General features: G+C 39.5%; 1 protein-coding gene across 9 annotated transcripts in view; it reads left to right on the top strand.

The window, feature by feature from the left end:
* Positions 1–25,916, top strand: part of CARMIL1 (capping protein regulator and myosin 1 linker 1) — a 316,754-nt gene that overhangs the window by 154,721 nt on the left and 136,117 nt on the right. For all 9 annotated transcript variants that reach the window (XM_057554259.1, XM_057554263.1, XM_057554262.1 and 6 more), the window contains 3 exons: positions 9,781–9,856; positions 15,617–15,705; positions 16,910–17,004. In XM_057554259.1, coding sequence (XP_057410242.1) covers positions 9,781–9,856; positions 15,617–15,705; positions 16,910–17,004 — 260 coding nt within the window. The remainder of the gene's footprint in view (positions 1–9,780; positions 9,857–15,616; positions 15,706–16,909; positions 17,005–25,916) is intronic.

The following is a 25,916-nucleotide window of genomic DNA, read 5'->3' as shown; positions in this document are numbered from 1 at the left end:
TTGTGGCTTACGGGCCCAGTTGCTCCGTGGCATGTGGGATCTTCCCAGACCAGGGCTCGAACCTGTGTCCCCTGCATTGGCAGGCAGATTCTCAACCACTGCGCCACCAGGGAAGCCCAATAGTATTTTTCTAATCAAGTTGCAACAAATTATATTGGCTGAACATTTCTCTATATTAGAATGAGCATGCTTACCCATGAAGGAACAGTCTGTACTTAAATGGCACAGGAGTTTGGAAGGATTCATAATGGCAGAATTTGAGTGTTATGGGGGTCATTTGAGAGGTTTTACAACACGCTATGTTTGTATTTTTCTCATTTGGGTATGAGTTAGGGAGAAGAGAACGGAGGAATTAGAGGTGCAAGATGGGAGATTAAATGGGCCGTGTGTTGAGCTGGAGTTTGGTAGAAAATAGGGGCAATAGTTCTCATATGTACTGATGAATTTTCCCACTGTGGCAGTTGGCTCCCATGTATCTCTATTTGATCATAATTCAGATACAAATAAGCAATTTTGTTTACAATTAAAATGAGATTCTGCATGCATTTATATGTTGACGTCCCTGAACCTGATCATTTCAGCAGACTTCCTTCTAGAAAGCTGTACACATTTCATATAGTCAGTCTGAAAGCTCTCCTGATTGTCCCTCATTCAAAGCTTTATTTTTCATTCCATTCTTTCTCCCCATTGCATTTAGTCATCAGAGGTAGATGACTTAAGGGTCCTTGAAATCATTAGTGCTCCCAGGGTGGAAGTTCCATGGGGGCTGGGCTCTCTCTGTCTTGTTCACACTGTATGACCTGATACTCCTCAGTCAAACCAGTGGCTCAGAGTTTTTCAAGGGAAACTGAACTGCTCTAGGATAGCAGATCGGAATCCTGGGAGGCTGAGCGGATTAATTTTAACACATTTTTGACCAGAGATGTATTAACAGCCACAGGTGTTAGTTTCTGCAAAAATCCCCTAGTCAATAATGTGTTACGAGTCTATCAGATTACTCAAATACTTTCTTCCCCATACTCAAGTTGGCAATTATTGCTGTAACGGCACCCAATTTTGCTCTGTGTTATCTACTCCAATCCAGGGCTAAATCCTGTCTGGATTCCTATGCAATTTCATCTGTTTTTTTCAGTTCACTCGCCCAGTTCATTGTCTTTTTGCACCCAGGGGTTTGTAACTACCGTTTTCTAGGACCAGCTCAGATACAAAGTGGGAGATCTGGGTCGTGTGTGCGGTACTGATGTTAATGTTGTAGGTCTAGTAACAGGGAGGACCAAACATGGTTTTGGCAGCTTTATCATCTGGAGCGCAGAGATGGAAGAAACAGTAATCTCTGTGTGACCCCATCATCGCACATAGGAGACGGATTTAGAAGAAGGTGCAGATCTAGGGACAGGGCCGTGCCCTTGTCATTAGTCTCATCACAGAGACCTTACTAATGTCCTCACCCTCTGATTTGCCTGGGATCTGCTCTTCTTCAGAGACATGCCCAGTGGTATGATACATGTTATATCACATGACCTATAGAGCCTCATGTACTGAGAAATAGAGAAGCATATATACATCGTATTGAGGCTTCTTAGGAGTCATCCAGCATGCTATTCTCTCTTCACTGTAGACCAGCCTCTCTGTTCCTATATATTCTGCTACCTCACTAGGTCTGCCCAGGAGCTTCAAGGTAGATTTATAAGCAACTTGAATGCTGTAACTGATTAATGAATTAATTGATTCTAACTAACGAACTATGGCTCTATCAGAATTAAATGTAGGGCCAGGTGCCCTGTTGTTGCTGAATAAGCATTCAGGTATGAGGATGACAGCGATCATTCTGGATCCATCCAGCTCGTCTCTGGAGGAGAATAGGAATTAGGAAGTACTTGGAAAAATGCCCATTCAGTTATTACTTATAGCTTCCAAAATTTTATTTAAGTGTATTCTTAAAATTTATTCTAGTTTAGGTATCAGTGGGCCAAAAAGATGGCACAGATTGAAGAAGGCTTTGTTATACATTTCTCATGGGATCTCTCAATGGCCTGTGAGCTGACATGTTAAAAATGTAATTACACTGTAATTTGGAGTGGCAGGGAACGATGAAGTTAGAGGTAGTGGTGCCGAGGAGAAGAGAATATATAGCTTTAACTACATCGATTTTTCTTGTTCCCTGAAGATTTTTAAGAGGAGCTAATCTTCTCCATCCTCTAAAGCCTCGGCGACATGCATCATCGAGCTTAAACTTGGCTCATGAGAGCCCAGCCAGCAGTCCATCCCCTTCAGACTTATGTTTTTGTGTTGTCATATTTCATACTCATCAAGGTGACATTCATGTGCCTGATGCTTTCAGGGAAGAGTCTGGAGTGTGGATTAGTGTTTGTCAAGGTTGTCCTGAAGACACTGGTATAATTCTTTCCTAATCTAAGCTCCTTCTCTTTATTCCTGCTCTCATTTAAAAAAGAAGAAATGCTGTTTGGAGTGTGGAATCAGAAGCATTAGCTTCTATTTCCATTCCTAAATTTCTATAAATAATTCTGTAAAACAGTGGTCTGCAGCCCTGGTCAGATGGACTGTGTGGTGAACAGAGTAAGTGATGATATGTCGAGGAATGTGGAGAAAAGAGTAGAACTTGTTTTATGCTTATTTTTTTCTTATCCATTTTATGTGTGTGAGTATGCATTTTTTTTTTTTTTTTTTTTACTGAGCCTAATATATTAATATAGTAGCACATGTATATAATTTACAGATTAACACACAGATTTGGGGGAGATGTGTGCTCAAAATACTTTTCAGTTAGGAGTGAACGATCAAAAAATTTAGAGAATACCCCTTTAGGCCTCTGGCATGTCCTCATCTGGGAAGTGTTTCAGGTTGTCATATCCTTCACAGAGTTGGTGAGTGGTCCAACTCATCAACTCATTTATATAGACGTATGCATTTATATGTTGATGTCCCTGAACATCAACATACATCTATATGAATTAGAATATCAGGCAGGATTGGTATCCATGACATTTAAAAAATTTTAAAGCTCTCCCACTCCCATTTTCAAACTAGATGTAAAGGAGAAAAGTCTAAATTATCCCCAGAAAGGCTGTCAAATGAATATGTCAGGAACAGACTGCTGTGGTTCTGAGTTTTACCAGCCTTTCTACTACAGAGCGTATTTCATTGTGTGCACACAGAAAGCAGGAGAGTGGCAGAACTCTGTATTCTTGCATGAAACACTTCCTTCGAGCCTTTAAATGTTTGTAAGATTTATTGGGGGGAACTCTTCAATCCTGTGGTGTGTGGGCACACTCAGATAATCACAGTGTTGTTCATTGGATTATTACTCTGTACCTTTGTGCTTTTCTCGCATTGTAGATTACGGGGCCTGCTAGACATTCTTCCAATCTGTCAGTCATTTTTGTTCGTTAACACTGTCCTGGAGTATTTCACACTATTTGAAAGTCACAGTGTTTTTACAGTTTCAGGGAGGAGGCGGGCGGGGGCGAAGGAGTAAGGAGGGAAATTTGGCCCCAAAATAATAACTGGAAAAATTGAATTCTTATGAAGTCATCTAGATCAGAAAGATCAGGTGAGAAATTCTAATTCAATAGAATATCTAGAATCTAGAGTGGCAAAGAATTTGGCAAGTGATTTAGACTCCAGATTGCTTGCCAACTTCTTTGTTTTTGCATTTTAACTTCTTTTTATAGCCCCCAAATATTAGTTTATTTTTGATGTCCAAAGGAATAAGAGGACAGTTGTTTAAGAAATCACCTCAGAATACATCTTAGTGTTGGCTTTCAAATTAGAAACTAAGTGGTTGGTTGGATGTAATGAAAAGGGTTTGAAATTTTTGATTTGAAAACCCATGGATATGCCACCCTGGATTCCCCTGTAGAGTAGGTTGAAGACTCTTGACAATATGGAAAGCATCTGACCCATTAGCGAGATGATAGCACAGTGGTTGAGACAACCAGGTCATAGGTCACAGTGCCTGGGTCTGAATCCTCTCTGTCCAGACTAACTTTGTGACCATTGGCAGCTCGCTAACCTCTCTGTGCCTTGGGAGAGGAGGGTGGGTCTCCATCTATAAAGTGGTGTTAATGACAGTGCCTCCCTCCTGGAGTTACTGTGAAGACTACATGGATTAATGTATTTAAAACACTTCGTGCTAGTACATAAAAATGTTTAAGTAAATACTTGCTATTTTTATATCCTACAAGATTTGCCCTCTTTTTAAATGAACAACTATATTAAGTGACCAGTTTTCTTCACTGAAAGAAAAAGGATTAGAGTTACAAAATCCCTACATTACAGAAAATTTTAGATATTTCAGAGACTAGTTTATGGTCTTTTCTATGTTGCTTCTGTCTTGTCAGTTTTATGCTGGTATTTTCTTCTAGAAAGATAAAAGCGAAAAACTTGGTTCTTTTGAGTTTTAAGGGAAAATTTGGATTATTCAAAGGTGTCAACTGAAATGAGAAATAAGGATCCCAACTTTTATTACCAACCCCAACTAGAGGCTGGACTAACAACAACAACAAACCAACTCTATATGTAGTACGTTTACGTCAGTAAAAAGTTAGGGGGTAGGAACTGTCTTGTCTCTGTTCAGCAGAGTATAAGAAACAATTCTGCCATGTGGCCCTCCAGGATATTCACACTGGCTCTTCCTTCTCAGGGTTTGGAGTCTTGAAAGGTTTTTGCTCCCACTTTAAGGAACTGGTAGAAGTGTCACATGAGAACATACATGAGAATACTGTGTTGTGAGGTTGCCAAGACTCGGGAGAGGCTTCCCTCAACGGCTGTAACTCTTCAAGGCTAACTTCAGATCAGAAGTCACATGGTAATGAAGAGTCAGTTAGGAAGTCAAAGCAAAACATAGTGGGATATACAATAAATGCCATGAACTGATGGCAAAAAGCTGTTAACCACTTCCCACCATGAGAAAATCAGTCAAGATGACTAGCACGGGTGTTTGGAAAGCTTTCTACATTGTGTAATATAATCATTATGTAATATAAGCAGTACTTAGTGAAAACATGGGCAAGGATTGTTGCTGAGTGACACAGACCCCCGTCAGGGAAGTGCAGGGAGTTCTCTGCAGTTAGGTGGCATCAGCACAGCAGTTGGGAGACGCATGTGAATGCAAATTGAGTATTTATCCAAGATTTGCTTATGTGCTCACTGATAACTGTGTTCTGAGAAAGCCGTCCCGGAAAATGAACTCTCAGAAATGAAATTAGTTATGGAGTGTCTTGTGGATTTTCTATTTAAGGGGGGCCAAATCAGAGGAAGAGGGAGACAGACACAGGGAGAATGGGCTAAGCAGCAGCCATATTATTACCTTTTCTAACCTGGTGTCACTCAGCATCACTGGACGACATCTACCTCTGTGTTGTTTCCAATTTTTGACAATTACGAATACAGCTATTATCAACAATACTATTGGGTTGGCCAAAAAGTTCGTTTGGGTGTTTCTGTAACATCTTATGGAAAAACTCAAAGGAACTTCTTGGCCAACCCAGTATGTAAGTTTTTGTGTAAATAAAAGTTTTTCTTTCTCTTGGGTGAATACCCAGAATTGAGGTTGCTGGATCGTGGTAAATGTACATAAAGCTTAATAAGCCACCGTCATACTGTTGTCTACCTTGAGCGTGCCATTTGCTTTCCCATCAGCAGTGTATGAGGTTTCAGTCGCTTTGCATCCTGGTCAGCACTTGATATTGTCACTTTTTTTGTGTGTAAGCAATTCAGTAGGTGTGTAGTGGCATCTTATTTTGGCTTTAAATTGCATTTCTCTAATGGCTAATAATTTTGAAAACCTTTCATGTACTTAATTTGCCTTCAGTATATTTTCTTTGATGAAGTGTCTGTTTAGATCTTTCTGCTCATTTGAAAAAAACTGAGTTAATTGTTTCTTATTACTTTATACACTTTGAATACCAAGTCCTTTGTCAGAACTGGGATTTGCAAATATTTTCTCCCAGAATATGGTTGTCTTACCCTTCTCTCAACAGCATCTGTTGCTGAGCAAGAGTTTTTGACTTTGATAAAGTCCAGTGGATCAATGTTTTTTTTCTTTGCTTTTGGCGTCAGATATAAAAACTCTTTGACTCTTTGACTAAGCCATGCATTACTCTGTTGACCATTTCTTCTGGGATGGCGATGTGTCTCATCTAGAAGGCTCACTAACTTCCCGTAAGAATCTTTTGTGACTGCTTTTTCGTGATTAACATCTCTCTTATTTGCACAGTAGTACTTCATATTCGCCCTGTGCCAGAGGGATTATTTCGCTCTATTAGAGTTGCTTTTATTTTCTGAGCCTTCTGCTAGGCTGTGCTGGGCGGTTAGTATCACAAGGGGAGGGGCTATCTTGCTGTGTTCATTGTTGCCTCAACCCAGCGATTCATGCACAGTGGGTGGCACTCACTGGATCTGTGAATGGATGGAGTTGCTGGTCATTTTCGAGTTCCCATGCCTTTGCACATGCTCTTCCTAATGACTTGAAATACTCTCTTCCCTTTTCCCTGCCTGATTGGCCCCTTCCTATCTCTCAAGGCTTGTGGACCCTTCCCCATTTGCTCCAGGATGAAGTGCTTATGTCCTCTTGTGTTCTTAGGGCACTTTGAACATGCTCCCTTTTCACCGTGTCTCCCGTGGTGCTGCAGGTAGCTGAGGAGGGGTCTTTCTCCACCACTGGAGAGCTGCCCTTACTCATCACTTAACCCTCAGACCCTAATATCCCTACCTAGGACTTAGTAGGTACTAAATAAATGTTTATTGAGTGAATTACCGTATATGTTTGTCCTTTTCTAATTTATTTTTAACATTAAAAAGCCTAGGCATTAACATAATTTAGAGAAACACGGTGGGCAGACCATGCCAGCATGCACGAGTCTCCATCATCTTCATGAACATTTTTTCTATAATAAAATTTTATTGGGCTTCCCTGGTGGCGCAGTGGTTGAGAATCTGCCTGCTAATGCAGGGGACACGGGTTCGAGCCCTGGTCTGGGAAGATCCCACATGCCACGGAGCAGCTGGGCCCGTGAGCCACAACTACTGAGCCTGCGCGTCTGGAGCCTGTGCCCCGCAACGGGAGGGGCCGCGATAGTGAAAGGCCCGCGCACCGCGATGAAGAGTGGTCCCCGCACCGCGATGAAGAGTGGCCCCCACTTGCCGTAACCAGAGAAAGCCCTCGCACGAACCGAAGACCCAACACAGCCAAAAATAAATAAATAAAGTAGCTATAAAATTTTATTTACACCATCCATAGAACATTTACTTTCATGATTCTTTTAGATTATGAATATGGATCATTATAGATAAATTTAAAAATATAGTATAACAATTCTGTTAGAAAAATATTCATATCACCTTTAATGCTACCACCCAGGCAAGGTCTTCTCGTAATATTTTGCTATATTTTTCTTCTTAAAAAAAAAAAACACACAGTGTCTGTATTTGTGAGCATTTATATCTATCATTTTATATGTAGTTTTTACCAGTTACACTCATTGGCTCTGATCACACAAGTATGCACCTGTAACGCTGTATATTTTTAAAATTTAATATTGTACTCCAGACATTTCTGGTGTCATTAAGTGTTAGGTTTGACTTTTAGTGTACCAGAATATTATTTTCAAGGTTTTTGCATGTCATATATAGAGATAATGCTGTCCTACCCACTGCATTAACGTGAACCCTGGTTCTGTTGATGGTGTGCTCTTCAACTCCTGGAAATGAATTCATTATGACAAAAGCCAGCTGTACTTCAAGTCACATCAAGTGACAGAACAAAATACACAGTAAAGAGGTTCTGAAGTGTAGTCACTACTTGACATTAAATCCACAAAAGGAGATGAGACGAGAATGATTTGCCATAGTTCCTGAATGGAGAAGTACAGGCGAGGACTCTCAGATACCGTGGGCTTGGGGGGGGGCCCTGTATTATAAGGTGGAATTCACTCCCAGAGAAGCTGCAACTGTCATTAGACGTCAGGGAGAAATGCGGGGACTTGTTCTGAGCCCTTGGTCGGTGGAGAGAGATGAGAGAGTGGAGACCCTAAAACAACTATGGGAAGAGTTGTTTTTGTTTTTTAATCTGAAACTTCTTTTTTTAATTTAAAACTTAGCAAAGTTAATAAAGAGGCTTTTTGGTGGAAAAGATGGCACGTGGAACCACATGACTAAGACTAATTCCTTGGCGTTTTTTCTAACTCCTGTGGGTGCTCATTTCACTTTTTAAAGCAAATCTGATGAAACTACACACACGTGCTTCAGAGGCTGGGTTTCGACTGTAGTCCTGTCCCTTTGGCCTAGTTTCACTATATTTCTCTGAGCATCTATTTCTTCATCTGTAAAATGTAAACAATAGTACCTCCTAGGGTTGTTTTGAGATTTAAATGAGCTGTTGTCTGAGATTTAAATGTAAAGTGCCTAGCATGGGGCCTGGTACCTTGAAGCTTGAAATAATAGTGATTTTCAGTTCTCTTTCCACCTTCTGCCTTTCATTTCTATTTCAGTAAAAATTTGTTCATTTGCTGTTTGTCATGCCCTGAGGGTAAAACTGATATGGCCTCCCTGAAGCCACAAAACTGAAATAGACAGGGATGTTGTTTTCAAAGAACTTACAACCTGGGGTGATAAGGAATAGATGTTAAAGCATCAAACTATACTATAAGACAGAATAAAATAAATGCGAAGTAGAGGTGTAAATACTGTGCTGGTTGAGGTGACCTGGGGGAACTTATAGAGGAGAGGATTATGATATAGGCATTGAAAGATACATGGATTTTCATAGCTGAACACAGCTTTTCTTTTACTTTTAAATTTTTTTTAACTTTTAATTTTATACTGGAGTATAGTTGATTAACAATGTTGTGATAGTTTCAGGTGTAGAGCAAAGTGGTTCAGTTATACATTTTCCCATTTAGGTTGTTGCATAATACTGAGCAGAGTTCCCTAGGCTATACAGTAGGCCCTTGTTGGTTATCCATTTTAAATATAGCAGTGTGTACATGTCAGTCCCAAACTCCCTAACTATTCCTTCCCCCCACCCTTCTTCCCCCCTAGTAAAAGATAACTCTGATTGTGAAATTGCATATGTTTGGTGATTAGTGAATTGTCTGCTTTTTGGCTTGAGCATGAGTTAGGGGCTGGAAAAATAGTGTGGTGGCAGATCTCTGATACAAATAGCTTCACTCTATGGCTGAAGAACTTGTATGAAGCATAAGACAAAAAAAACACCTGGGCTATCTCATGTGTATAATCAGTACTAAGAACTGCAAGCAAGGTACCAAATGGCTGTGGGATGCTTGCCAATACGCATTGGGGATCCCATCCGATGTCACTTATTATCAGGCTAGATACTGTCCTTGCTTACCATATAAACTCCTCTAGCTAGAGAGCATATGATATACTTGATGGTGAAAGAATTTATGAAGGAGCAGTCTAAAGAAATAGAACCTGTTAGTATGGAATTAGACGTATGATTTCTCTTAGAGTAAGGAGGTTCTTCAAACAAACACTGCTACCAACCTCTTTTTCTTTGGAAATAGGAATCAGAGTCCCTAGAAGTAATTTACCTTCAACTTTTAGGAATTCTGCTTACATCATCCTGAAGATCTGTCCTAGAGAATTTGTTGTCTGGGGGTCAAAATAGATATAGCTGAATGTTGTGCTTATAAATAATAGAAATTAACAGGTAAACTGGGATGTCATGGGTTAAAAAGTCAAGCGCCAATATGGCTACTGTAAGAGCACTTTCATGTATTTTGTTATTTCTGCTTCTAGGGACCTAATACCTATCATTGCTGCTCTGGAATACAATCAGTGGTTCACTAAGCTGTCCTCTAAGGATCTAAAACTGGTAAGTAATTGAAGATGTTGCTTAGCTTTGCTGAATTTCAAAACCTGATAATTATATAAAAACACAACACACATTTGTTTTTCTACCACACTGGTGAGCTGCATACATGTTATTTCTTAGGGGGATATTTTCTTATAAATGATCTGCAGAACATTTTATAAAGTTTGTAATGTGAGATGCTTCAGAGAAGTACTTCCTCATGTTTTCAGCTGCGACAGGCAATTTTAGATGATGAGCAGAAAGACACATTTAGTGGAACCTTCAGTACACACTCACTCTGTTGGCAAAGACTATTAAAGTTACATTTGCACAGCTGCAGATAGCAGGTTTTATGTTCCTATCTTGCATTCCATCTCCACAAAGCTTCCCTTCCTGAGAATTTAGGAAAACGTTACTAAGGTAGAGTTGGTCTGGTTGAATTATGATAGTTAACATTAATTTTCTAGATGAGTTTTTGGGCAGATTTATATGTAAGCAAAATGAAATCAAAGTGAAATCCGTTAGTTTTCATAAGGCATGGGGGAGCCAAAGTTTTGGTCTGTTTTACTATTGGAAATAAGATGCTCTGTTGGGTTTGTTTGTTTTTTTTGCAATTTCAAAGCAGCCATATGGACAGATGCTTATCCATGAGTTAGGTTTCTGCTGCTTCATTTTAGCACAGAAGATAATTTAGATGTTGTTTTATTGGAGACTTACATTCAAGCCTCCAACTTTCAGAGGTCATAGAAACTGGGGGTTTAAGATTTTAAAAGCGAAGAGATAGGATTTGGATTGAGACATGGATCTATTGAAAGTGGAGGGTTGAGGTTTGCTGGCGGCCAGCCTTCTGGTTCTCTGAACTTGCCTGGCGTGTGAGTGGCTTAAGACGTTATAGGTATGAGCATGGGCAGAACTCATTTGGGGATTATTAAGAGCCAATGCGGTAGACAAAAAGAGTGTGGGCTTGGAAACCCAGAAATTTGGGTTTCAGATTCTGACTCTTATTACAAGACTGTGTGACCTTAGATACATTACTTGACCTTCCAGGGCCTCTGTTTCCTGCATCCCTATTATTGTGAGCTAGTTGGAGCTCATGTCTTATCAGAATCTGTAACTCAATAGCTACACAGTAAAAATTGGTTTAATAAATAGTTGTCAAATGAGTTTGTTGAATGAATGAATGGACATAGCAATATAACTATTTTGCAGGTTATTGAGATGAGTAAATAATGTGTATAGAAATTCTAACAATGCCTAACATATTACAGGCATGTCACAATCAGATTAGCAAAGAGGCTGAGAAATGAACAAATGGGGGAGCATGAATTATGGAAACTGTATCAGCTACACGGCCGGGGGTGGTGGTGGTGTCTGAGGTCAGTGATGATTGAGGTACGGATGGTGACCTCTCACGGAACAAACAGACAGCCGTGATGGGAGACCTGGGAACAGAAGCCTCTCATTGCTATTTGCAGGGATGGGGACCATTTGCAGGACTGAACCAGCAGAGATTCCAGGTGCGCGAGGGGAGCCATTTTGAGGAATGAGAAGTAGATTAGCCCAGGGATTGTGGGATCAGAGAGAACAATGCTTTGCTACCAAGTCTGTTTTCCTGGTTCATTCAGACATTCACCTAAGCCCATGATTTTCAAAATGGGGCACAAGAGGGCTTCCCTGGTGGCGCAGTGGTTGAGAATCTGCCTGCTAATGCAGGGGACACGGGTTCGAGCCCTGGTCTGGGAAGATCCCACATGCCACGGAGCAGCTGGGCCCGTGAGCCACAATTGCTGAGCCTGCGCGTCTGGAGCCTGTGCCCCGCGACGGGAGGGGCCGCGATAGAGAAAGGCCCGCGCACCGCGATGAAGAGCGGTCCCCGCACCGCGATGAAGAGTGGCCCCCGCTTGCCGCAACTGGAGAAAGCCCTCGCACGAACCGAAGACCCAACACAGCCAAAAATAAATAAATAAATAAATAAATAAGAAAATCCTAAAAAAAAAAAAAAAAAAAAAAAAAAAATGGGGCACAAGAGAGCTATGAGGAGGTTGTGGATATCCCATTTTCGGAAGTTGTCCCAAATCATTAGTACCAGGCCACCGGTGCTGCCATTCTGTCATTATTCCTCCCAGGCAGTATCTCCTTTTAACTGCCTTAGATGTTTAGGGAAGAAACCACGCACCTAATTATTTCAGTCTTGGCCAGACAAAGCATGTAAGTGTTCGTATGCTTTCTTGGGTGTCCCGGGATGGCAGGAAGTGGAGTGACAGGATTTGAGGATTGCCCTCACTGCTTATCTATTAACTGAGATTTAAACATAAAAATGCAAATGTGCATATTTTTAATATTTGGTATTTAAAAATGAAAAATGGTCTTTGGGCTATTTCTCTGCAAGTTTTCAAAAAGAATACTAGCAACTCTTCCATGTTTGTTACTCAAAGTTAAAAAGAAATGATAGGGGCTTCCCTGGTGGTGCAGTGGTTAAGAATCCACCTGCCCATGCAGGGGACACGGGTTCGAGCCCTGGTCCGGGAAGATCCCACATGCCGTAGAGCAACTAAGCTCGTGTGCCACAACTACTGAGCCTGCGCTCTAGAGCCCATGAGCCACAACTGTTGAGCCCTCATGCTGCAACTATTGAAGCCTGTGTGCCTAGAGCCCGTGCTCCACAACAAGAGAAGCCATCGCAATAAGAAGCCTGCACACTGCAACGAAGAGTAGCCCCTGCTCGCCGCAACTAGAGAAAGCCCGCACACAGCAACGAAGACCCAACACAGCCAAAAAGAGAAATTAAAAAAAATAAAAATAAAAAAGAAAAGAAACTTTCCCCTTTGATGGCTTCTACAGTATGCAATCTCAGAACATTTTCTAACACCTGGTCTATTTGAGGCAAAGGAAGGCATTACACCTTCTGTGAATTTTTTTAAAACACGAAGTGTAAAAAGAAGTAACCTCCTCTCAAGTTATATGAATTCTCCGGGTTGTTAAGATTGCTGCTTGCTCAGTAGAAGTCTCCTGAGCTTAAGGCAGCACAGGAAAAATGTGACACATGCTTTATGCTAATCTTATGAAGCCAGTTAGCAGTCAGGATCCTAAATTTAAATGGAGGGATAGAGGGATTTTTTTTTTTTTGAAGATATGCTGAATATGCAATTAGGACCAAGATTCTGGACTCATTAAGTTAGCAGTAGAATTGAGGTCTTGCTCAATGCTCTCAGGTTTAGAATTTAGGCAAGTCAGTGAGCATCATTGGGTCTTTTTAAATCTTTTAAAAATGATATGGTTGGGCTGGATAATGTACGTGGTTCCTCTTAGTTCCAAATTTTCATATTTGTTTTATTTTGGATTAGTTCATTTGTTATTTTATAGTGATTCTTCTAGTTTTTATACTGTACATTTTATTTTTAAATTTTTTTTAAAAGTTGATTTTCTTTTTTTTTTAATTTATTTTATTTATTTTTATTTTTTTGGCTGCGTTGGGTCTTCATTGCTGCGCGCGGGCTTTCTCTAGTTGAGGTGAACGGGGCTACTCTTAGTTGTGGTGCGCGGGCTTCTCACTGCAGTGACTTCTCTTGTTGCACAGCGTGGGCTCTAGGCATGCGGGCTTCAGTAGTTGTGGTGCGCGGGCTCAGTAGTTGTGGCTTGCGGACTCTAGAGTGCAGGCTTAGTAGTTGTGGTGCATGGGCTTAGTTGCTTTGCAGCATGTGGGATCTTCCTGGACCAGGGCTTGAACCCGTGTCCCCTGCATTGGCAAGTGGATTCTTAACCACTGCACCACCAGGGAAGTCCTACATTTAATTTTTAAATAAATACAAGCTCTTAGAGAGTCATTGTATTAATTTGTTTTAAAAATTTTTCCCTAAATCTGTAAATGTAGTGCTGAACATGAAGTAGACATTTGGGGAAGACAACGTAATGGTAACATTTACTTGTTATCTAGGTTTGTGTGTGTATCTCTTTAAGATGTCCATCACTTTATATTCTTTGGTGTAGCAAATAATGCTTTTCATGTAGTTGGCACTTAATAAAAAGTAGCAAATTAATGTAATCATGAACGACTTATTACACCTCTACCCTACTGGCATCTTAAAGAAAAGTTGGACACACTTTTCATACATTTAAAAAAAAAACTTTTATTACAGTAATTATGCCCTGCTTCACATCCTGGCTTTGGTAAATTACTTTTCTGGATGCTCTGAGGTAGCCCTGGAACGGTAATGATACCATGGATTGTTTCTGGAAATTAGAATAATCTTCGCAAAAACATGTCTGAGTAATCACTTTTTATCATGACGACACAGAATAAGATCAGTTCCTCTGGTTGTATATTGTAAGGCGAAGAATTATACTGATAAGGGGTCACCATTTTGAAAATCACCCCTGTCAGCATAATATAAATTGCAGGCATTGGGTCACTTGGAATTAATTTTCCTCTCCCCTCATTAATCTGTGGGACGCATTAGAAGCCCAGGAATAGTGTGAAAGCAACGTTATAGACCCAGTGGGATCAAGCAGCACAGAAGAATTATAACAGCCTTAAATGCTGGGTGACTTGGTAGTTTTTCCAAGTCAGTTTTTCTAAAGTCTACTTGACTGGAGAACTTTTGCTGTATTTTATACTGTTCCCATAATGGTTAATCCAGTTGGGTATTTATGATCTGATAAATCAAAGAACTATAATATTTTTATGTGGTATTTTAAGATAAGAAACTGCTTTGACATTTGTATGCATGACACAGAAAATGATTTCTCTCTCTCTCTCTTTTTAAAATAATATAAAGGATTTAAATAGACCCTAGATTATAATGACATTTAAATATCACTTTTTAATATCCAAATAATTTTAAGGTCAGGAGCCACCTTAAATTACTTTTGGAATAAGGCAGGATATAAGTAAATATAAAACATTAATAAATAAAAATTTAAAAGAAAAAATTATGCACAATTCTACCAGGGCACAGCTCTTCATTTTTCATAGTCCCCTCAAGACTTTTGCTACATACCTTACCTATTTCAATTGTTGTAATCTTTATTAAACATTTTATTTTAATTATGCATTTTTGTTTAACATTATATCGTAAGAATTTAAAATATTTTGACAGATGTAAGTTTACAACTACATAATTTTTGTAAACATGAGGTTTATTAACATGAGACCATTAATTACTGAAGTCTTTCTTATTACCTTACCCTAGTTTAGAGATTACTAGTAGGAACATCGTAATACCTAACGATTATCAAGTGGTTATTCAACCTCCCTTTTAAAGTACATGACATCTTTAATCTAATTTTCTTATCTACAAAAAGGGAATAATAATACTTAATTAACAGTTTTATAATGAAATACACGTAAAGGGCTTAGCTCAGTAAAAGAGAGCCTCCTCCTCATCACCATCACCATTGTTGCTACCACTCAGTCTTTAGTTTGTTATTTTGGATATCACTTTCTTGGGAATTCCTTTTGGTTTTCCCAAGATTGGGTGAGATACGCCTCTGTATGCCCATAGCACTACCAAAAATGGCCTTTCTATTTTTCTATCATAATTGTGTTATTTCCTTCTTGTCTGATTGCCTTCCGGAGGGTACAGTCTTGAAGGCAGAGACTTTGTCCTCTGCGTTGTATTCCCAGGACCTTCATCATGGGGGTGTGTAGTAGTAGATGTTGAGTCATAGTTTGTTGAATGAATGATTTATTTAACTAAAACTTTGCATCTGCATAGATTTATGACAGTGAAGTGAGATTATTTTTAGGCTTATGACTTGGTCAAAGAATATCTTCTGTTATAGTCCACTGATGTCTGCGAACAGATCTTGAGGGTGGTGAGTAGGTCCAATCGACTGGAAGAACTGGTGTTGGAAAACGCTGGACTTAGAACGTGAGTATTTCCTGAATACATGAATGTGTTGCTTTAAAACATTTTGCCATTTCCTCTAAAATTAATATATAGCTTTGAGAAAAAAGTTAGGCTACTCACATATAGAGTATAGTGTATTCCCTCCTTAAAAAAAGTCCCTGTGATCCCCATCATTATCATGAAGGCCACGGATTTTCTAACATCTTTTGCGGTTGTGTCACATGGTATTTTTGAGGGTACATAAGCATAGTGGTTAAGAGCATGGACCCTTGAGCCAGATGCCTGATGGCTTTGGGCAAATTGTTTCAGTTCTCTGTGCCTCAGTCTCTTCATCTTTAAGGTGGAGATAATAATAATGCCTACTTTATAGAATATGGTAGTAAGGATAAATGAATTAATACATGGGAAGTGTTTAGAAAAGTATCTTTCATATTATAGATGCTATGTGTTAGATTTTACTAGTATCATTAATGGTAGTCATAGTAATAACACATTTCATAGGATGTTACTGCTTTGTTTTGAGCTGTTTTAGCCATTTCTCTCCCTTTTCAAATTCACACTTAAATAATCTTCATCTAGTGGTTCAGTAACCAATACCCAAGCCTTACCAGGGGCAGGCGAGTTTGAATCTGCTGGAGTAAAGACTTTACTGCTACTACGTGAGGAGGGTTGACAGTTTCATAATCATAGCACTTAGTGCGTTATTTTACGTTAAACACACCTGAAATAGTGATTTTGACTTTTGTTAAAATATAGTGCTAGCAACTGTAGCCTTTGAATTCAATGATATGGGCAATCAGTTTTGCATTCATGGTTATTGCATGGAATTAGGACTGATATAGTAAATAGCCTATTGTACTTTTCATGAAAAGCAGGTTCAGTTCAGGATTTGTTTTTTAAGTCATGAAGGAGCCAAATAGTACTACTAATAGCATCCTGCAGTGTGTCTTTAAAGGGACAATTATGTATTTTCTTTTTTCTTTTGAATGAGGTTTTGACTGATCAAGATGAACCATGTTCTAGCTATGGCTTTACAGACTCTCTAATGAGGATATGAACTAGTGTAAATAGATTGGTTCTTAACAAATATATGATATATAGGTTAATATTGTAAAGAATGTTTTTCTCTTTTTAGATTTCACCCTAGCTATTCTAGCTTTAACTTTTTTATTTGAGCAGTTTTACACTTTGTGTTATTTCATCTGACTGTTTTGTTTACTTGCAGAGATTTTGCACAAAAACTGGCCAGTGCTCTAGCACATAATCCCAACTCAGGACTCCATACGATTAACCTTGCTGGCAACCCACTGGAGGATCGAGGTACCGTGACATTTACATGACCATTGATGCCAGAACTGTGAGGGGGTTAGGGAGTTTTAACTGAGCCGTGCCTGAAGAATAGTGTCAAGCGTAGTTGTAATTATGTTATAAATGCTGCTGATGCTCTTGTTGGCTTCTCATTCTTTCCACCCTTTGGTGAAAATACTCATGCTACGATTTTATCAGCTGATAAACTATTCTTGAAGTGACACAGATGGAAAGGAGGATATTATTTTTATTTATTATTTTTATTGAGGTCTAGTTGATTTACAATGTTGTGTTAATTTCTGCTGTACCAACCACCAAGTGACTCAGTTATACACATATATACATTCTCTTTTATATTCTTTTCCATTATGGTTTATCCCAGGATACTGAATATAGTTCCCTGTGCTATACACTAGGACCATGTTATCTCTCCATTCCAAATGAAATAGTTTGCATCTGCTAACCCCAGACTCCCAGTCCATCCCTCCCCCACCTCCCCTCCCCCTTGGCAACCACATGTCTGTTCTCTATGTCTGTGAGTCTGTTTCTGTTTTGTAGATATGTTCATTTGTGTCATATTTTAGATTCTACATATAAGTGATACAGTATTTGTCTTTCTCGGAAAGAGGATATTATTTTTAAACTATTGTATTGGTTTTTTATTACTGGGTAAAAAATTACCACAAACGTGGCAGCTTAAGGTGACACAGATTTATTATGACACAGTGTTTTGGGGTCAGAAGTCTGGGTAGAGGTTAGGTGGGTTCTCAGTGTCATGAGGCAGAAATCAAGTTGTTAGCTGGGGCTGTGATCTTATCTGTGACCCGGGGTCTTCCTCAAGCTCACTGGTTGTTGGCAGAATCAGTCTCCTGAGGCTGTAGGACTAGGTCATTATTTTCTTGCTCGCTGCTTGCCAGGGACCACTCCTGGCACCTGGAGGCTGTGTTCAGGTCCTTGGCATGTAGTCCCCTCCTCTCACAACATGCCTGTCTGCCTCGCGTTCCAGGCCAGCAGAAGCACATCTCTCTGATGCTCTACTTTCTTTTAGACTACTCACCTGTTTGAGTCAGACCCACCCAAGACAATCTCCCTTTTGATTAACTTGGAGTCAACTGATTAGTAACCTAATCACATTCATAATATCCCAGCATATTCATTGGTCTGTCCCACACACTTGAAGAAATTCTAGTGGGTGTGTTTACCAGGGGGCAGGAATTTTGAGGACCATCTTACAATTCTGACCATCACAAATGTTTTTTAATTTTTAACAAGATTTGAATGTAAGAATAGAGAGAAGTTGAAGGACTAGATTTCATGATGAGGCAAAAGAAGTTTTCATTAAAAGTGTTTGTGTGAGTAGAGGGAAGAGTCAGTAGGTTTAGAAAGTGAAACTTGAGAGTTTGAATTCTCAGTAGGAGAACATTGATGGATGAGGTTTAAGATGAAGTAGCTTTATCTCTAGAGGGAATACTTCGTTTTCATTATCTGTTGCAGATGTTTTCCAGCATTGTTGAATAAGGGCCTTTCATCTTGTGATGTTATATATTTGATGAGGATTAATTATTAAACTGAGCTGAAGATACTGATATAGACATTCAATTCTGCTTTTTTATTCCTGATATTGACATTGTTCTTCATTGAAAAAGATACCCATGTGGTATCCAAACAAACATTCGAAGAGGAACTTCCCAGCACCTGAAGTAGTGAACCTAAAGGAAGGTTGAGACTGAATTGGAAGACTAGTTCACATGAAAGACACTCTCATAGATATATAGGGCAAAGCTGAAAATAATGGATACATATCCCTGCAACAGGAGTTTCTCTGGGGTTTAGTCTTTTCTTTAAGAAAGGCAACTGTTCTATTAGTCGAATGCTACAAAGAGGTCACTATAACAAAGTGGAAACCATGCAGATCACCTTTTATAGACATGAGGGCTGTTTGGCTTTTGTTTTTAAGATGGAAGGGACTCGAACATTTTTATCTACTGACAGGACAAAATCAGTAGTTGTTAAATGCCAGTTGCTAAGGATGTGAAATCCAGAGTGCAGTAAGGGACACTCCTTAGTCATCAGGCAAACACAAATTCAAACCACATTGAGATACCACTTCAGAGCCAATAGTTTGCCTATAATCAACATAAGTGTTGGAGAGGATGTGGGAAGTGGGAACTCATGCATTACTGGCGGGAGTGTAAAATGGGGCAGCCTCTTTGGATACTGGTTAACCAGTTGCTTCAAAAGTTAAACACAAATTTGCTTGATGACCCAGCAATTCCACTTCTAGGTGTTACCCAAGAGAAATGAAACGTATGTCCACAAGAAGACTCGTGAATGAATGTTGATAGCAGTGTTATTCATGATCGCCCCAAAGTGGAAACCCAAATGCCCATTACTGGTGAGGGGATAAACAAAATATGGTGTATCTGTACTGTGGAACACTACTCAGTAGCACGAGAGAACGTGGCACTGATCCTGCCTAAGACACGGTTGAACCCCCAGAAACGTCACGCTCAGTTAAAGAAGCCAGACCCCAAAGACCTCTTGTTATTGTTTGGGTTTGGGAGGCAGTGAGGGGCAGAATGAGTCTGAGGCCCTTCATCTTTCTTATAATGTGCGTCGTATGCCCTGAGGTGCAGCCCTACTGGACAACCTTATCTATTGGACCCTCTCCTTTGGTTTAAACTCCTGCAACAGTGCTTCCTTCATTCTGCCGCATTGTAATTAGATGTGGATGTTTCTCCACCAGCTTAGTTCTCTTCCCTACTTCTGTCCGTCATTCTCTCCTAACCTTCGAAGACACACTACATCTAGCCTAAGACCTTGTACGTAATCAATAAATATTTTCTTTAAATTGAATTTGATTTCATTTAATCGAATTCCCTTTTGTGGTTTTTAAATTGCAGTTGAAAACCATGGTGAAGTTTATAGAGATTTCTTTTGTACAGAGTCAGAACATGTATTCAGAGATGACATTTCCCTGCCTCTTTCCTCCACTTTCCTACCTGTGTGACCTGATTTTGTGCATCTTTTCACCTACCTGCAGTCTGTTCCCAGGTGTTAGAACCATGAATCCTTCCAAGGATGTTTTCCACAGCTTGATGTGTAGATACCGACTGTTCGGGGTGTTTTCTGCTCACTTACATTCAAGCTTTGACACTCCTGACACGTTTCTGCCCCGTCTAATTCATTCGTTGCTGTGTTTGCCAGTGCTCTGGGACAATTGCCAGCACCTGTATTCCCCACCTTTTTTCACTCTTGGGGCTGAGCCTCCTGAACACAAATTCTTTACAGGCTTTTTTTTCATCCAGGCTAAATATCTGAAAGTGATTAGTAGCTTTTCTGCTCCTGGATGGAAAGTCCACAAGAAATCCGACTGAGTGTAAAATATTTACAGAAACTTCAAAATAGGGAAAAATTTTCATGACTTTTTTTCTGAGCTTTTCAATGGAAAACAATAAAAAAGCATGGGGGAGGAGTTTGCAATTGAATTGTTTAGTCTATAAAGAGAGCCCGAGCCCAGGAAGATTATTTACAAGGAATTGCAAAGAAACACAAGGCAGTTTGGCAGCCTAGAATTCTGAGGAATTTAAGCACCAAGTGGAATTTGATTTTGTACCTGAACCATCCTTTCAGGGACTTATTTGGAAACTCTAGAGAGGAAGTTTGGCTCCTTGCTTTATGATATGAAAGTTGATGCAGCAAAGCCCTGATATTTACAGCTCAGCTTCCCTGTCAGGCTCGTGTGCAGAGGACAGGCAGCCTTCTGTTGTTAAGGGGCTTGGGGTGGAGGAGGCTGAAGTATGATTTAGTAGGAGGGGTGTAGTGTGTATGGGCAATGTTTCCAATGCTGGATGCCCTGCTTCCGCTCTGCGAGAGCCCCACAGGGCAGTGAACAGACCACACACATGCACGAGCTCCTCTTACCCTGGTTGTGGGGCCGGCCCTGCTCCCCAGCTTGCTCTCGGCCTTCTAGCCCAGTGTGTTTTCAGATTGTAGGTCAAGACCTGGTAAGCATTTAAAAAAAAAAAAAGAAGAAATAGAATAGAAAATATCAGAGTGCATTTTTCAGGAAAACTTGGGTTTTAGTTTTCTATTACATGTGTATGTGTTTATTTTGGTATGAGGTTCCTGCATCATGATGGCAAATCTCTTTCTTTATGTGGGTCATGGTCGAAAAGGCTTGAAACTCCCTGTTCTAACTGAACTTCATTAACTAGTTCTGTGGTGAGTCCTCTGGGCTGACCTAGTATCTGAACCAGGGTGTTTCAGTCATCACCTCGTGACTAATCCTTTGGATCTGATGACTTTTTGGATCAAAGTTGAGTGTTTTTGGGGAATGCGGCTCTTCTCTCTCTGCTCATTTCACACACTTTCCTTCCCTAAATGTCACAAGCTCTGTGTTCTGTTCTCCCTAGTTACCCTTCCCAGTTATCCTAGATTTTATGATCTTAGCCTCATCAGGAATGTCTGTCCTTATTTCCTCCACTCACTTTGTTCTAAATTGGATTATTTTGTTTAAAGATGATTTAGAATCCTGTCTTGGAGTGTTTTTCTTTTGGAAATGTTGACCTGAAGCACCCAAATATTTTTTTTTTTCTCCAGCCATCTGGTGGTGGCTCTGATTTGATTTTCTGGATGAGACAAGATAAATAGATTCTAGAATTGTCCCTTACATTTTGGGGTGCTGTAGATCTTTCATATCTCAGTGTATACCAGTGGATTCTGGAGTCAAAATACATAGGTTCAAATCTCGGCTTCTCTACTTTACATCTGAGTTTCCTTGGACTAGTTACCTAACTTCTCTATGCCTCAAGATTCCCGATCTCTAAAATAATAATAGCACCTCCCACATAACGGTGTTCTAAGGATTAAATGAGATAATATACATAAAAGCCATAAGAATCACCTGTCACATACTATGCACTCAATACGTGTTAACTTTTACTACCATATTTGATTCATAAAATAGTCTTGTGAAGTTAAATAGCACAAATGTTATTATTCCCCTTTACAGATGAGGAAACCATGTTTACATAATTTGGAAAAGCTTGCAGAGTCATACCTAGTACCGACAGACTCTTGTTGAGAATTGCCTTAGTGATCAATCAATCAGCCTCTTATACTGTGGTTGGGATTTTCTGATTTGGCTGTCTAAATTTCCCTTGGAAGTGGAAGGAAATAATTTTGTGTATGCGATTTGGAAAACATTGGCTTTTTCCATAGCACGTCAATGCATTTTCTTAATCACTTTGATATTTAAAGAGGCCAGGTTTCTGCGTGACAGCTACTCAGCAGAAAGTACTTTTGTTTAGAGTCATGATTTCAGCCATATTTAATTGATATTTTTATGGTTATACAGGGTAAAACAGCATTTTAAAAACTGCATAGATTTGGATTTTAGGGCATTCAAAAATTAAGTGTGTTGACTGTTTTTTCCCACTAGTCTTTTATTCCTATATTCCTAGTTCTTGATTCTCTTTCACTCAGCCTTATTTTTGAAATGGAAATACTCCATCGCGTTTTATTTATTTACTTATTATTATTTTTTTTTAGTGTTTCTGAACTCTCCAGGGAAGCCATTGGAATTAGTAGAAATCTAAAGATTTTAACTCTCACCTGTGTTCTGACATCTACAGTGTCAAATCTGTATGCTTCCTAACAGACAAGAAAGAGGTCTTGTGTTTCCCTGTATCATGTTGCTAGAACTCCATTGCAGGATTTTGTTAAATTATTAATATTATGCTTTCAGTCAACAAGGACCCACCTTAAACCGTTTTTTTCAACCATGTGAATCACACTGATTGCAGAATATCAAAATTTTAGAGTTTTATATGTTATTGTCATAGGCTTTTAAGTACATGCATGATTAATGGGTTAAGACTGCAATGTCAAATTTAATTTCCTGTCTTAGGAAGTTAATTACATCAGATGGCAAATTATAATTCTAAACATTTTATAATTACTTTTTTATTAGTCATAAATATTTCGATAATAGTTTTGTTTTGAAAGGAGAAATAAAAATTCGACCATTTTTTTCTTCTAAATTTGACACATAGTAAAACAAAAATAAATTACAAGAAGGGTTATTCATCCAGTAGAGTGTCCAGATGAAAGCTTTTGGTGATAAATTCCGTTTTAATTCACAGCTCTGAAGGCTAAGTTTTGCTTTATTTGGGGGGCAGAATTGAATAGTTTTGGCCAGAGGTTGAAAAGTCTGTTCTGTCCTTTCTTTGTCGGGAAATGTTTTCTTGATGATCAGTTTCTTCCATGGCACTATTGAGTAACTAACTTGAGGAAGTACAAGGCAGGTTAATTTTTTTGTTTTTCCTGAGATTTTGGCTGCCAGCCACCCTCAGTTTATTCATGTTGCCAAGACCCCATTTCTGAAGTCTGCCGAAGTGGAGGACCCTTTGTGTAATAATGTTACCTTTTTATCAAAAATGAATTTAGTTTTTTCATTTTCAAAAAACTGAACAGTACTGACCCCAGTTATGCCTTTCATTCCATTAGCACTTAGCAAGGGTGTTTCTTTAAAGACGAAATATAATATACTTATGAGTTGTGGATGCCTAGGAAACTAAAACAAAACATTTCATCAAGAAAAAAAGAAGCTAGTAACTTAGTCTGGGATTAAATAAAAAATACTTTAACCAAATCTTGTATCTGAGACTTTAGTCCTTTTTACCTTTAATCCTGTTTACCTTTAATCCTGCTTTTTTCGTTTAAAATAAATGCTCAAACATGACTTTATTCACCTTTATTCTAACTTAGGAGCTTCACTTTTTATTACTTTCATTACTTAGGGTGTGATAGTTCTATTTCTAGAGAAAAGTATTGTTGGATTATTCTTTTTTGTCTACCTTCCTTTTTATTTTTTTTATTTTTTATTTTTTTTAAATATTTATTTATTTATTTATTTATGGCTGTGTTGGGTCTTCGTTTCTGTGCGAGGGCCTTCCCCAGTTGCGGCAAGCGGGGGCCACTCCTTATCGCGGTGCGCGGGCCTCTCACCATCGCGGCCCCTCCCGTTGCGGGGCACAGGCTCCAGACGCGCAGGCTCAGTAATTGTGGCTCACGGGCCCAGCCGCTCCGCGGCACGTGGGATCCTCCCAGACCAGGGCTCGAACCCGCGTCCCCTGCATTGGCAGGCAGACTCTCAACCACTGCGCCACCAGGGAAGCCCTACCTTCCTTTTTAAAAGAAAGTTTACGATTAAGGAATGAACAGATGGGTGGGTGTCACCAGTAGTGTAAAATAATTGTTCCATTCTGGCCTTGCATTTTGTTGTAGGCATTTACAGTTTTATGTAGTGTTCCAGGTGTGTCTGACAGAAAAGAAAATATTGAAAGTTTAGAAATTATCATTTTCTCAAAGAACAAAGCAAAACAACTCAAGTCAACCTGAGTGAAACAAATTTGAAGTTTAATTTTGATCTAACAGATATTTTCAGCATGATTTGGGGGTATATATATACATTTTAAAACATTGTTGTAGCATATACTTTGCTGAGTGAAAAAATACGTGAAAGAATTGGTCATGAGTAGTCCATGATAACTCTTGTCAATATTTAAAGTAAGAATCTGGTGTCCTTTCCTCTTCCATACCTAATTTTTTTAAAAGACTTAACTTTTTTAGAGTAGTTTTAGGTTCACAGCACAATTGAGAGAAATGTAGAGAGATTTCATATATTCCCTGGGCCCACATAGGCATAGCCTCCCTCGTTATCAACATCCATCAGCAGAGTTAAGACATTTGTTACGATTGATGACCCTCCATTAATGCATCGTAATCACCCAAAGTCCATAGTTTTCATTAGGGTTCACTCTTGGTGTTGAATGGGTTTGGACAAATGTATAATGACATGCATCCCTCATTATAGTATCATGCAGAGTATTTTCACTGCCTGAAAAATTCTGTGTTCTACCTGTTTATCCTTCCTCCCCATGCACCCCCATGCCCAACCCCTGGCAATCACTGGTCTTTCTACTGTCTCCAACGTTTCGCCTTTTCCAGAATTTCGTGTAGTTTTCAACTACTATGGGTAAATACCAAGGTGTGTGATTGCTGAATTACATGGTAATAATAAGTTGAGTTTTATAAGGAATCACCAAACTGTCTTCCAAAGCAGCTGTACCATTTTGCATTCCCACCAGCAATGAGTGAGTGTTCCTCTTGCTCCACATCCTGGAACATTTGATGTTGTCAGTGTTCCAGATTTTGGCCATCCTAATAGGCGTGTAGTAGTATCTCATTGTTGTTTTAATTTGCATTTCCCTGATGACATATGATGTAGAGCATCTTTTCATATGCTTATTTGCCACCTGTATATCTTCTTTGGTGAGATATCTATTAAGGTCTTTGGCTCATTTTTTGATTAGGTTGTTTATTTTCTTACTGTGGAGTTTTAAGAGTTCTTGTAGGGCTTCCCTGGTGGCGCAGTGGTTGAGAATCTGCCTGCTAATGCAGGAGACACGGGTTCGAGCCCTGGTCTGGGAAGATCCCACATGCCACGGAGCGGCTGGGCCCGTGAGCCACAGCTGCTGAGCCTGCGCGTCTGGAGCCTGTGCCCCGCAACGGGAGGGGCCGCGATAGTGAGAGGCCCGCGCACCGCGATGAAGAGCGGTCCCCGCACCGCGATGAAGAGTGGCCCCCACTTGCCGCAACTAGAGAAAGCCCTCGCACGAACCGAAGACCCAGCACAGCCAAAAATAAATAAATAAATTAATTAAATAAATAAATTAAAAAAAAAAAAAAAGAGTTCTTGTATATTTTGAATAACAGTCTTTTATCAGTTGTGCCTTTTGCAAAGATTTCCTCTCAGTCTGTGGCTTGTCTTCTTATTCTCTTGACATTGTCTTTTGCAGAGCAGAACTTTTTGATTTTTTAAAATTAATTTTTATTGGAGTATAGTTGATTTACAATGT

Source organism: Balaenoptera acutorostrata, chromosome 10 (assembly GCF_949987535.1).
Source record: "Balaenoptera acutorostrata chromosome 10, mBalAcu1.1, whole genome shotgun sequence".
Lineage (NCBI taxonomy): Eukaryota > Metazoa > Chordata > Mammalia > Artiodactyla > Balaenopteridae > Balaenoptera > Balaenoptera acutorostrata.
The sequence above is the reverse complement of the archived record's forward strand: the minus strand, read 5'-3'. Positions and strand labels throughout refer to the sequence as shown.